Source organism: Eretmochelys imbricata, chromosome 1 (assembly GCF_965152235.1).
Source record: "Eretmochelys imbricata isolate rEreImb1 chromosome 1, rEreImb1.hap1, whole genome shotgun sequence".
Lineage (NCBI taxonomy): Eukaryota > Metazoa > Chordata > Testudines > Cheloniidae > Eretmochelys > Eretmochelys imbricata.
Genome location: NC_135572.1, coordinates 46,269,468 through 46,281,800, shown reverse-complemented (window position 1 = coordinate 46,281,800; position 12,333 = coordinate 46,269,468). Strand labels below are relative to the sequence as shown.

The 12,333-nt window shown below is 41.8% G+C and overlaps 1 protein-coding gene across 6 annotated transcripts in view; it reads left to right on the top strand.

The window, feature by feature from the left end:
- Nucleotides 1-12,333, top strand: part of USP12 (ubiquitin specific peptidase 12) — a 103,476-nt gene that overhangs the window by 30,951 nt on the left and 60,192 nt on the right. Inside the window, exon 1 of one of the 6 annotated variants that reach the window (XM_077809667.1) lies at nucleotides 3,775-4,330. The exons of 4 other annotated variants lie outside the window; for them this stretch is intronic. In XM_077809667.1, coding sequence (XP_077665793.1) covers nucleotides 4,265-4,330 — 66 coding nt within the window. In that variant the 5' untranslated portion in view covers nucleotides 3,775-4,264. Of the gene's footprint in view, nucleotides 1-3,774; nucleotides 4,331-12,333 lie in introns of those variants that run through there. One more of the 6 variants, XM_077809646.1, reaches the window with a different exon arrangement.

Sequence of the window (12,333 nt, the reverse complement as noted above, 5' to 3'; positions counted from 1 at the left end):
GACAGGTGAGGTCCCAGAGGGCTGGAAAAGGGCAAACCTACTACCTTTCTTTAAAAAGGGGGACAAAGAGGACCTGGGCAATCATAAATCAGTCAACTTAACTTCAGTACCTGGAAAGATACCGGAATAAATATTCAATTCGTAAGCACCTAGAGGATAATAGGATTATAAGGAATAGTCAGTATGGATTTGTCAAGAACAGGGTCACAAACCTCGTGGATGGGGGAAAGCAATAGACATGATATATCTTGATTTTTAGTAAGGCTTTTGACACAGTTCCACATGACATTCTCATAAGCAGACTAGGGAAATCTGGTTTAGATGACATTACTATAAGGTGGGTGCACAACTGGTTGAAAGATCGTACTCAAAGAGTAGTTATCAATGATTTGTTGTCTAACTGGGAGGGCTTTTCTAATGGGCTCCAACAGGGGTCAGCCCTGAGTGTTCTACTGTGATGCTTCCCAAAGGCATCCAGAATCGTGAGGCACCTCACTTCCACATGCCCTTAGCATGAGGAAGTCTTGTCTGTGCCTGCTGTGGATCAGCTCCCTGACTCCAACATCCTCTAGCAACATGAGCACTAACTTCCAGGCCTCGGCAGGCCTTGCTTTGTCTGTGAAGGTTAACGATAGGCACGCCAAGCATCCCTCTTGAGCACCCAGCCCCTGGTCCACCGAACACTCACAGAAGTCTCAGATTTGCTGCTCTCAGAGGAATAGTACACAAAAATTTACTAGTTTTAATTCAGGATTGCCATTTTTCTTAACAAACACTTAAACTTATTCTTGTTTTCACTATAAATATATCTATTACCAAAGAACAGAGATTTAGATGATGGAAAGTAAGAATATTGGAAACAAATGATTACATATAAAACAAAATCATAACAGTCTTTCTAGAGCTGAAATTTAACTCTCAAAACATTCCTGTCTCCAGCAAGATAGCTTATTTTAAGTCCTTTCCTCAGCATTTTCAACCAGGATGGCTGAGATCCCCCTTTCATAAGATGAAGCCTGCTGGCACTTGTCTTTATAGATTGAAGGATGCCAGGGTATCTCTCTGCATCCCAGATAGACCAGACCAGAGCTTTTATCTTCACCTGAAAACAGCGTCTCTCCCCGCTGCCCCCTGCTGTTTACCTCTTCCTGTTAGTTTCCTTTTGAAGTCTCTGCAAGCTCTTCATTAGCATTTGACTTAGTATGCTAATAGATTTCTATAATAAGAAACACAATATACAATGGTCCGCTGGAGAGATAAGTGTCTTCCACTTTCTGTCTGGACAAGTTTGTCTCAAGTCATCCAAAAGTAGCATACCCTGTCTTTACAAGGCCTACAGAATATAATTTTCAGCATATATTCAGAACTTCTTGCCCATTTTCCATACTTGCATATCATAAGAGACCTTATATGACCCCTTTTGGTGAACCCAAGGGATTCCATTTCACATGTATTTTCCGAAAAAGTCCTTTGAAGTTCCTAATGCTTCCCAGAGATTGCATTAGTCACATCTCCTAGAGAAATTACATACAGTTCCAAAATAGCACATAAACAATGACATTTTTAATTCAATTGACTCCTGAAATCCTTAGTTCAATAAGGTTTAACTTAATTCCATAAAATTTGTGTAGAGTATTGCAGGATATTGTTATATCTGTCACAGTAATTAATGCTGTATTTGTAGTCATGCAGCCAAATGGCTTTGGGAGTCAGCTACTGCGCTGCTGAGCCAATTTGGGAAGAGGAGGAGGAGGAAACTGAGCAACTACCTGTGGATGAACTTTTCCTGGGGCAGCTTCACTTGGAGGAGCACCATGTCTGGGCTTGAGAAACAAATTGAGTGGTGTGAAAGGATAGTGCTGCAGACCTGGGATGACCAATAGTTGTGATAGAATTTCAGGATATAGGCCACTTTACCAGAGATCTGTATGGTACTGACCCCTGAGCTGCTGCAGTAGAGTATGAACATGAGAGTTCCTCTTACCATGGATATGTCTGTGGCCATCACCATCTCGAAGCTAACTATCTCCCAGTTGGTCAGTAGCTAATCAGTTTGGTGCTGTTGCAGCTGTTGTCATGGAGATGTTCAGTGCATTAAAGTGTTGATCCCCCAGGTGATAACACTTGGTAGTGCACAGGAGATTATTGATGGATTTGCATGGTTGGGGTTCCTGAATTATATTGGGGCGATTGATGAGACCCTTGTGCATATTCTTTTGCCTCCCACACCAGAGTTCATAAACAGAAATGGCTATATCTGAATGGTGCTTCAGATATGGTTGATGAATGGTTGATCACCGTGGAAGGTTTGCCAATATTGATGTGAGGTGGTCTGGAAAGATCCATGTTGCTAGGATCATTAGAAACTCAGAACTGTTTTCTTTAATGAACACATGTGTCCTCCCAGGACTACTTTGGATGTTAATGATGGTATGATTCCCACGGTCCTTCTGGGAGACCTAGATTGCCCTTGGCTTCCCTGGTGTATGAAGCCTTTAACTGGACATTTGGATAGAGAAAGGGGCTGTTCAACTATATCCTGAGTAGCTGGAGAATAACAGTGGAATGTGTATTCAGAAGGCTGAAAGGGATATGCTGGTGTCTGATAACAAGGCTGGAGTCTGATGAGCAATATCCGCCTAATGGGATAACTTTTTCAATGGGAGAGAGCCTCACTGATTGGCAGAGGTGCAGAGACTTTCAGAACATTGTGAACAGCCAGAGCGGCTGCCTCTGAACACTACAGCAAATGGTTAAGGCTATATGTCAGGGATGCCTTGTGCTTTACTTTGAGGCTAGGAGATGAAGTTGTTAATGCCTTTTTTTGTTGGTCTTAACTAAAAAGGTTGTGTGTAACCATATGCTTAACACATATAATATTAGCACAAAGGGAAGGAACATAGGCTAGAATAGGGAAAGAACAGGTTAAAGAATATTTACCTAAGTTAGGGGATATCTACGCTGCAATGTAAGCCAAGGGTCTTTTGGATTTGAGTCCGGAGACTTGGTGTTTATAAGTCTGCACTTGAGTATCCACACTGATTAATGACCCTGGGTTTACAATTTTTGGACCTGGGTCTCACACCTGCTGTCCCGCATCCACTCTGCACTATGCAGACCTGAGTCAAACCAGCATATATCCCAGACTTCCTAGCTCCCTCTGTAGCTGTACCTGCTCTAGTCCTTGGTTCCTGGTGCATTGTGGGAAAACTTGACTATCCATCCTTCAGAACCATATTGGAAGTTGTTTCAGCCCACCAACACATTCAGCCAAGCCATCTTTTGGGTCTTCATGCTCTCAGCAACCAGAGCCAACAACATAGATGAGGCACCATTTGAAGAACTTGTTCTTTTGTTCCCATTTCAGGAAATGGGCAGAGCATCCATGAGATGCTGGTGGATGTTTTGATGGCATTTTCTGACCTACTGAAGGCACCTCTCAGCGGAGGAGGAGAATGAGATGCTAACTGGCTAATGCTGCTCACAACTCTCAGTATAGCTGCTGATGTCCTCTGTGTAGACCAGTGCTTCCTGAGCAGGATCACAAGTACAGACTGGTGGGATCGTATCGTCATGTGGACCTGGGATGATCAGCAGTGGCTACAGAAGTTTTGCATGAAGAAAGTGACATTTCTGGAGCTTTGGGAGCAGCTTTTCACGAACCTCCAATTTGAGAGAGGGTGGCCATGCTGGTCCAGAAGCTGGTTGTATAACCATCTGGAAGCTGGGTACTTCTGACTTCTACAAGTCCACTGCTAACCAGTTCAGTGTTGGCAATTTGAGTGGGATGGTTGTGGTGGTGGAGGTTTCAGAGGCAATGAGGCATGTGATTTACTCAAACCTGGCAAGCATAAAAAATATCCTTGCCGTAATTGCTGGTTTTGAGAGAATGGGGTTTCCCAACTGCACTGGGGCCATGATGATATTTGTGCCCAAAGCTTGTCCTCCCTCGAGGAGCACCAGAGTACATAAACCACAAAGGCTACTACTCCGTTGCTGTGCTGGCCTTTGTCAACCACAGAGGCTGATTCATGGATGCCAACATGGACTGCTAGAAAAGTGCATGATGACAGACTTTTCAGCTGATTGGTAGTTTTCCTTCATGGACATACTGGGATGCTATTCTCATCAAATGACATTGTCATAAATGGAGTAACTGTCCCCACTTTTATTCTAGGAGACCCCACCCTTGTGTTACGAGATTGTACCTGATTTCAGAAGCCCTGGCAAAGGAAGGTTTAATTACACTCTCAATAGGTACAGAATGGTGGCTGAATGCGCATTTGGCCAATTAAAATCTTGCTGGTGTTGTTTACAGAACCGTTTGGATGTAAGTGTTACAATGCTGTCTGCATTATTGTGGCTTGCTGTGCTCTTCACAATGTTTTACTGCATCATGACAGCGCGATCCTGCCCTGCCAGGCTCCTGCTTGATTGTGGTTGGCCTGCAAGGGTAGAAGTAGAAGGGCCTGAAAATAGAAATGAAACAGTACACTGTCTCAGTATTTCAGAAGAATTTTATTATATCATCAGCAGAAATTTCTTTAGGATCTCAAGGCCAAAACATGATATTTTGTATAATTTTGTGTTTCAGTATATCTGAGACCAACAGTTTTTTAGTTTCTAAATGTTGCTTGTACACCACTTAGAGTTAAGCACCACTTCAGAGCGTAAAGCCTTCACACATAATGGTAAGGTGAAATTTACAAAATTCATTTAGTGATATATTGTTAAAAATTGCAGTCCACTTTAGCCTTGGGGGGTGAGTGCCACTTTCCATAGTTTGCTACCTATGGTTTTATTATCCTTTTAGGCGTTTGGGAGGACATAACAATTTGGGAGATTCCTGAATGGCAAAGGGATATTCTGTTCCAAGTTACTGATGGCAAGCCAGATGTGTGTTGAGTTCCTACTATCATACCATTATAGGACTTAATCACATTAGCCACGCCATCAGGGGCTCGTTCACCTGCACATCTACCAATGTGATCTATGCCATCATGTGCCAGCAATGCCCCTCTGCCATGTACATTGGCGAAACTGGACAGTCCCTACGCAAAGGAATAAATGGACACAAATCTGACATCAGGAATCATAACATTCAAAAACTGGTAGGAGAACACTTCAACCTCTGTGACCACTCAGTAAAAGATTTAAGGGTGGCAATTTTGCAACAGAAAAGCTTCAAAAACAGACTCCAACGAGAAACTGCTGAGCTTGGATTAATATGCAAACTAGATACCATTAACTTGGGTTTGAATAGAGACTGGGAGTGGTTGGGTCATTGCACATATTGAATCTGTTTCCCTAAGTTAAGTATCCTCACACCTTCTTGTCAACTGTCTAAATGGGCCATCTTGATTATCCCTACAAAAGTTTTTTTCTCCTGCAGATAATTGCTCATCTTAACTAATTAGCCTCTCATAGTTTGTATGGTAACTTCCAACTTATCTGTATGTGTATATATATCTTCTTACTATATGTTCCATTCTATGCATCCGATGAAGTGGGCTGTAGCCCACGAAAGCTTATGCTCTAATAAATTTGTTAGTCTCTAAGGTGCCACAAGTACTCCTGTTCTTACTACAGGAAAAGTTTGTAGCTATCTGCACCTGGGGAAATCAGCAGGATGCAGCGCTAGTTTCCACAGAGATTATTGTTTCCCTATAGGCTGCACGTGTATTCAAGATGTGGGCGTATCATTCGTACAGAGACATCTCTTAGGGGAGGATCTATTAATGGAGATTCTCTACGTCCTAGTGAGGAGAGGATGGTAGATGATAAAATACAGGTAGGATCTGATGAGAAACAGTCAAATGAAAAAAGTCCCATTCAATTACATCATGTAATGGCAGACTGCTAAAAAGTGACGAGTTTTTAAAGTGCTTCTATACCGATGCTAGAAGTCTAAATAATAAAATGGGTGAACTAGAGTGCCTCTTATTAAATGAGGATATTGATATAATAGGCATCACAGAAACTTGGTGGAATGAGGATAATCAATGGGACACAGTAATGTCAGGGTACAAAATATATCGGAAGGACAGAACAGGTCATGCTGATGGGGGAGTGGCACTGTATGTGAAAGAAAGCGTAGAATCAAATGAATACTTAAAAAATCTTAAATGAACCAAACTGTACCATAGAATCTCTATGGATAGTAATTCCAAGCTCTAATAATAAGAATATAGCAGTAGGGATATATTACCAACCACCTGACCAGGATGGTGATAGTGTCTGTGAAATGCTCAAGGAGATTAGAGAGGCTATTAAAATAAAAAACTCAATAATAATAGGGGATTTCAACTATCCTCATATTGACTGGGTACATGTTGCCTCAGGATGGGAAGCAGAGATAAAGTTTCTTGACATCTTAAATGGATGCTTCTTGGAGCAGCTAGTCCTGGAACCCACAAGAGGAGAGGCAATTCTTGATTTAGTCCTAAGTGGAGCACAGGATCTGGTCCAAGAGGTGAATATAGCTGGACCACTTGGTAATACTGACCATAATATAATTAAATTTAACATCCCTGTGGTGGGGAAAACACCTCAACAGCCCAACACTGTAGCATTTAATTTCAGAAAGGGGGATTACACAAAAATGAGGAAGATAGTGAAACAGAAATTAAAAGGTACAGCTCAAAAAGTGAAATCCATGCAAGCTGCATGGAAACTTTTTAAAGACTTCATAATAGAGGCTCAACTTAATTGTATATCCCAAATTAAAAAAACAGAGATCCAAAGAAGTGCTACTGTGGCTAAACAACAAAGTAAAAGAAGCAGTGAGAGGCAAAAAGGCATCCTTTAAGAAGAAGTTAAATCCTAGCAAGGAAAATAGAAAGGAGCATAAACTCTGGCAAATAAAGTGTAAAAATATAATTAGGAAGGCCAAAAAAGAATTTGAAGAACAGCTAGCCAAAGATCAAAAAGTAATAGCAGGTTTTTTTTAAGTACATCAGAAGCAGAAAGCTTGCTAAAGGAGCACTCCAGGATGATAAGGCCATTGCAGAGAAACTAAATGAATTCTTTGCCTCGGTCTTCATGGTTGAGGATGTGAGGGAGAGTCCCAAACCTGAACCATTCTTTTTAGGTGACAAATCTGAGGAACTGTCCCAGATTGAGGTGTCATTAGAGGAGGTTTTAGAAGTAATAAGTCACCAGGACCTGATGGTATTCACCCAAGAGTTCTGAAGGAACTTACGTGAAATTGCAGAACTACTAACTGTAACCTATCATTTAAATCAGCTTCCGTACCAAATGACGGGAGGATAGCTAATGTGATGCCAATTTTTAAAAAGGGCTCCAGAGATGATCCCGGCAATTACAGGCCGGTAAGCCTGACTTCAGTACCCGGCAAACTGGTTGAAACTATAGTAAAGAACAACACTGTCATACACATAGATTAACACAATTTGTTAGGGAAGAGTCAACATGGTTTTTGTAAAGGGAAATCATGCCTCACCAATCTGCTAGAATTCTTTGATGTGCTCAACAAGCATGTGGATGAGGGGGATCCAGTAGATACAGTGTACTTAGATTTTCCAAAAGGCTTTGACAGGGTCCCTCACCAAGGCAAAGTAAGCTGTCATCAGATAAGAGGGAAGGTCCTCTCATGGATTGGTAACTTGTTAAAAGATCGGAAACAAAGGGTAGGAATAAATGGTCAGTTTTCAGAATGGAGAGCGGTAAATAGTGGTGTTCCCCAAGGGTCTGAATTCAACCTATCCATAAATGATATGGAAAAGGGGTAAGCAGTGAGGTGGCAAAATTTGCAGATGATACAAAACTACTCAAATAGTTAAGTCCCAGGCTGACTGCGAAGAGATACAAAAGTATCTCTCAAAACTAGGTGACTGGGCAACAAAATGGCAGATGAAATTCAATGTTGATAAATGTAAAGTAATACACATTAGAAAACACAATTCCAGCTATATATATAAAATGATGGGGTCTAAATTAGCTGTTACCACTCAAGAAAAAGATCTTGGAGTCATTGTGGATAGTTCCCTGAAATCATCCACTCAATGTGCAGCAGCAGTCAAAAAAGCCAACAGAATGTTGGGCATCATTAAGAAAGGGATAGATAGTAAGACAGAAAGTGTCATATTGCCTCTATATAAATCCATGGTACACCCACATCTTGAATACTGCGTGCAGATGTGGTCGCCCCATCTCAAAAAATATTGGAATTGGAAAAGGTTCAGAAAAGGGCAACAAAAATGATTAGGGGTATGGAAGGCCTTCCTTATGAGGAGAGAATAATAAGACTAGGACTTTTCAACTTGGAAGAGAGCCGACTAAGGGGGGATATGATAGAGGTCTATAAAATCATGACTGGTGTGGAGAAAGTGAATAAGGAAGTGTTATTTACTCCTTCTCATAACACAAGAACTAGGGGTCACCAAATGAAATTAATAATCAGCAAGTTTAAAACAAATAAAAGGAAGTATTTCTTCACACTATTTCCAGTCTGTGGAAATCTTTGTCAGAGGATGTTGTGAAGGCCAAGAGTATAACAGGGTTCAAAAAAGAGCTAGATAAGTTAATAGGTCCATCAATGGCTATTATCCAGGATGGGCAGGGATGGTGTCCCTAGCCTCTGTTTGCCAGAAGTTGGGAATGAGTGACAGGGAATGGATCACTTGATGATTACCTGTTCTGTTCATTCCCTCTGGGGCACATGGCATTGGCGATTGTCGGAAGACAGGATACAGGGCTAGATGGACCTTTGGTCTGACCTAGTATGGCCGTTCTTATGTTCTTCTTATCTCCATTTTACATATGGGAAACTGAGGCACAGAGAGGTGATGTGGCTTGCCCAAGATCATCCAGGCCAGTCTAGTGGTATTTCCAGTAAGCTACACAGTTGCTATATGATTTCTGAGTGCTTCTCCTGTGTCCTGTACATTTTGTTATAGTGGAATGGGGATAATGGTCATGCTTTGAAATGTTTGTAATGTGTAGTTACTAACAAGGCAGGTGAGAGAGGCTCGGAGAGGTGAGAACATCTCAGTGAGATGAGTGTAGCCTGTAGTAATAGCTCTAAACATATGAACTGCTCCATTTATACCTATGAGTGTTCCCATCCTCTCTACCCAATACTGGAGAGGCTGTGATATGCGTCAAGCATGTCTGTTCTCAACCCCTCACCCCAGCGTCAGCAATGTGTTCTTGGTGCATGCTCCGAGCATGCCTGTTCTAAGCTCCCCACCAGAGGGGCAGGGCTTTCCCAGATCCTGACTTATATGTGAGGGGGTAGTGAGATGGGTCCTGAAGCCATTAGAGGGACAAGACATCCCAACGTCCCAGCTTACATGAGTGGTGGCAGGAAGGGGGTGGGGGAAAATCGAACCCCTGAGTTTCTGTCCTTCACCCAGCAGGGCAGGGAGTGAGGCTCAGATACATTTGGAGGGCAGGGACCCCCAAATCCCAGCTCATATGAAGGGGTGGGGAGAGGGGCTCAGACCCTCCCCAGAAAGGCAAGCCTTTCCAGATCACTTGGAGAAGGGGGAGATTACATCCCTGTAGATGGGCTGGGGGCTCCTGTATTGTAGCACACTCAGATGGGGAATGTAGAGCTGACAGGCACTCCTATTCGTATTCTTTCCCAGTCCCCCTGTCACTCACCCCCATATTCCCTTTCCAGTGCACCCCTCCACCCCCACTAGCCTCCATCCCTAGCCTCCCTCCCCCAGGTCCTCTCCCCTTATTCCCACCTACTTTCACCCTAGTCATCCTGCCCTCTGAGCAAGCATTTGCTTGTGTAGTTTTTCTTTTCAAAAAGTAGTTTCAGTGCCTTCTGAAATTTTTGTTGTACTTTGATTACATTTCCCCAGAATGAAAAAAAACCTTTTACAGAGCCAGATCACAGTAACGTTATCCGTTCTTTCAGTTTCAGATTTCTGCCCTATTTTGGATTCATACTCTCAGTGCCTGTGGTGGTGGTCAGATTTGATGACTGTAACATACCATCAGAGCCACACAGGTTCTGTGATGTAGAGAGAGTTTTTCAGATTGTTAGCTGCTCTCTCTACCTGTGCACAGTGTAATCCATTTGATGTGTGAGCAGCAGAACTGCTTGGAGTGGGCCCATCTGGAGAAGCAAACTCTTTCTTTTTTTAGATCACATTCCAATTAGATTTCCCCTGAAGGGCTGGTGGGTGCCATACACTCTGTTGGGGTAACCCTTGGGCTTCAGAGATCCTGATGTGATGATCTGAGTACTGGTTTGATCTCTGTGTGCCAGAATAGGTCAACTTTAAGAAACAGCTCTCCCAAAAAGAGAGTTTATCCAAGTGGCCCCAAATTTGGATCACTGACCCTACACTGAACCCACATGAGGTGCACAGATTTCAAGGCAATCTGAGTAACTGTAAGGATTTTAGAGCACTTGGAACAGTCAGGCTTTAAACAGGAAGCTGGTCTTAACCGTAAGTATAGCTAGGGTGACCAGACAGCAAATGCGAAAAATCGGGACGGGGTGGGGGGGTAATAGGAGCCTATATAAGAAAAAGACCCAAAAATCGGGACTGTCCCTATAAAATCAGGACATCTGGTCACCCTAATAATCTTTAAAGCAATAATCTTTAAAGCAGGAAAAAAGGAAGACTCAGGCCATTAAAGCACAATCGTCATAACTTCATTACCCAGAAAGATACTGAAACAAATTATTAAATTGCAAGCACCTAGAGCAGAGGTTCTCAAACTGGCAGTCGGGACTTCTTGGGGCTCGCGAGGTTATTACATGGGGGGCCATGAGCTGTCAGCCTCCACCCCAAACCGTGCTTTGCATCCAGTATTTATAATGGCGTTAAATACATAAAAAAGTGTTTTTAATTTGTAAGGGGGTTGCACTCAGAGGCTTGATATGTGAAAGGGGTCACCAGTACAAAAGTTTGAGAACCGCTGACTTAGAGGATAAGGTGATAAGTAATAGCCAAAATGGCTTTAAGAACAAATTGTGCTAAACAAACCTAACTTCCTTTGTTGACTGGGGAAGTGGTGTACTGGAGGTGAGGGAAGCAGTAGGGTGACAGTCCAATAGAAAAGTGTACTAGATAAAAACATCACCAAAACATCAAAATAAGCAACATCATTATATTCTGTCCTTATTTTCCGAAGTTTGCAGCAGTTCCAGCCTTTACTGCTTCATATTATACCGTAACGTCTCCTACATGTTAGTGCTGAAATGGCTGTCATTAGGCCAAGATGATATAACTATATAGAAAACCAACTTGAAGATTGCAGAATTCTAATGTTAATATTAATATTAATAAAACAAACAAGCCTCTCTGCTCCTTGTAGATGATCTCAATTCCCTAACTTCTGTAAAATGTAATCCTGGTATAATAGTACATTCCAGGCATTTCATTCCTGGAGATCATTATTTCTGAAATTGTTACGAATCATGTGGCCTGAGGTCCATTGCTTTGCAATGCTAGATGCGCGTGCAAATGTTGCTCAGAAAAGAACTAATGTCTTATTGTTTTGGTGTGCTTTATTTATAGTTATGCAAAAATACTTGTAACTTTTGCAGGTCAATAAATATCATACTAAAAGTGAAGTAACCAGAACATACACAGAAATAAAAACATCTTTTAGGGGATTGTAAAATGATTTAACATAATCCTGTCTGTCTTGGTGCAAGAGAGGTTAGGTGAGGCAATATTTTGGAAGTTTTAAAAATATGAATGAGGTTTAGTCTGAGGAACACTTGGTAGATGTTCTGCCTTCTTTAAGAGCTGTATGGAAAAAAAATAAGTTCCATTCTGGAGGTGTCATCCGGAAAAACACCAACAATTAAAATGGCTACTTTTTTCTGTATTGCTGACTAATTAGGACTAGCTAAGCATACTCAGTTAGTTCTTTCTCTAATCATTGCCAAGATTTTAATTGCCATGTATAATGACTGGGCTGGGTCATAAAAACACCCCCTGGGAAGGAAGCAGGACAGATGCCTAATCCATTGTTCTGCAGATTTACAGTCAGATTAATTTTTTGCATATCTTTGCCTTTCTTCACCTGACTAGGGCGTAACTGTTGTTACAGAGTCTAGGAAATCCAGAGCATTTATGTCCTGAAAGCTGTGCATGCTTGTTTTGGCTGGATCAGCCCAATATTATGGAGTGCCTAGGAATAAGTACCAAATCCTGACCAAACCTGTTGTTTGTTTGTTTGTTTGTTTGTTTGTTTTGATGGCTCAGAAAGTTCAAACTCAGTCAGACATGCTTTTCTGGTATTTTCAATTTGTTTGGTTTAAAATTGCCTTAAACAATTACTTAATTTTGGTAGAATAAATGTGCACTGTGGAATATAGGCAGCTAATTCCAAGCA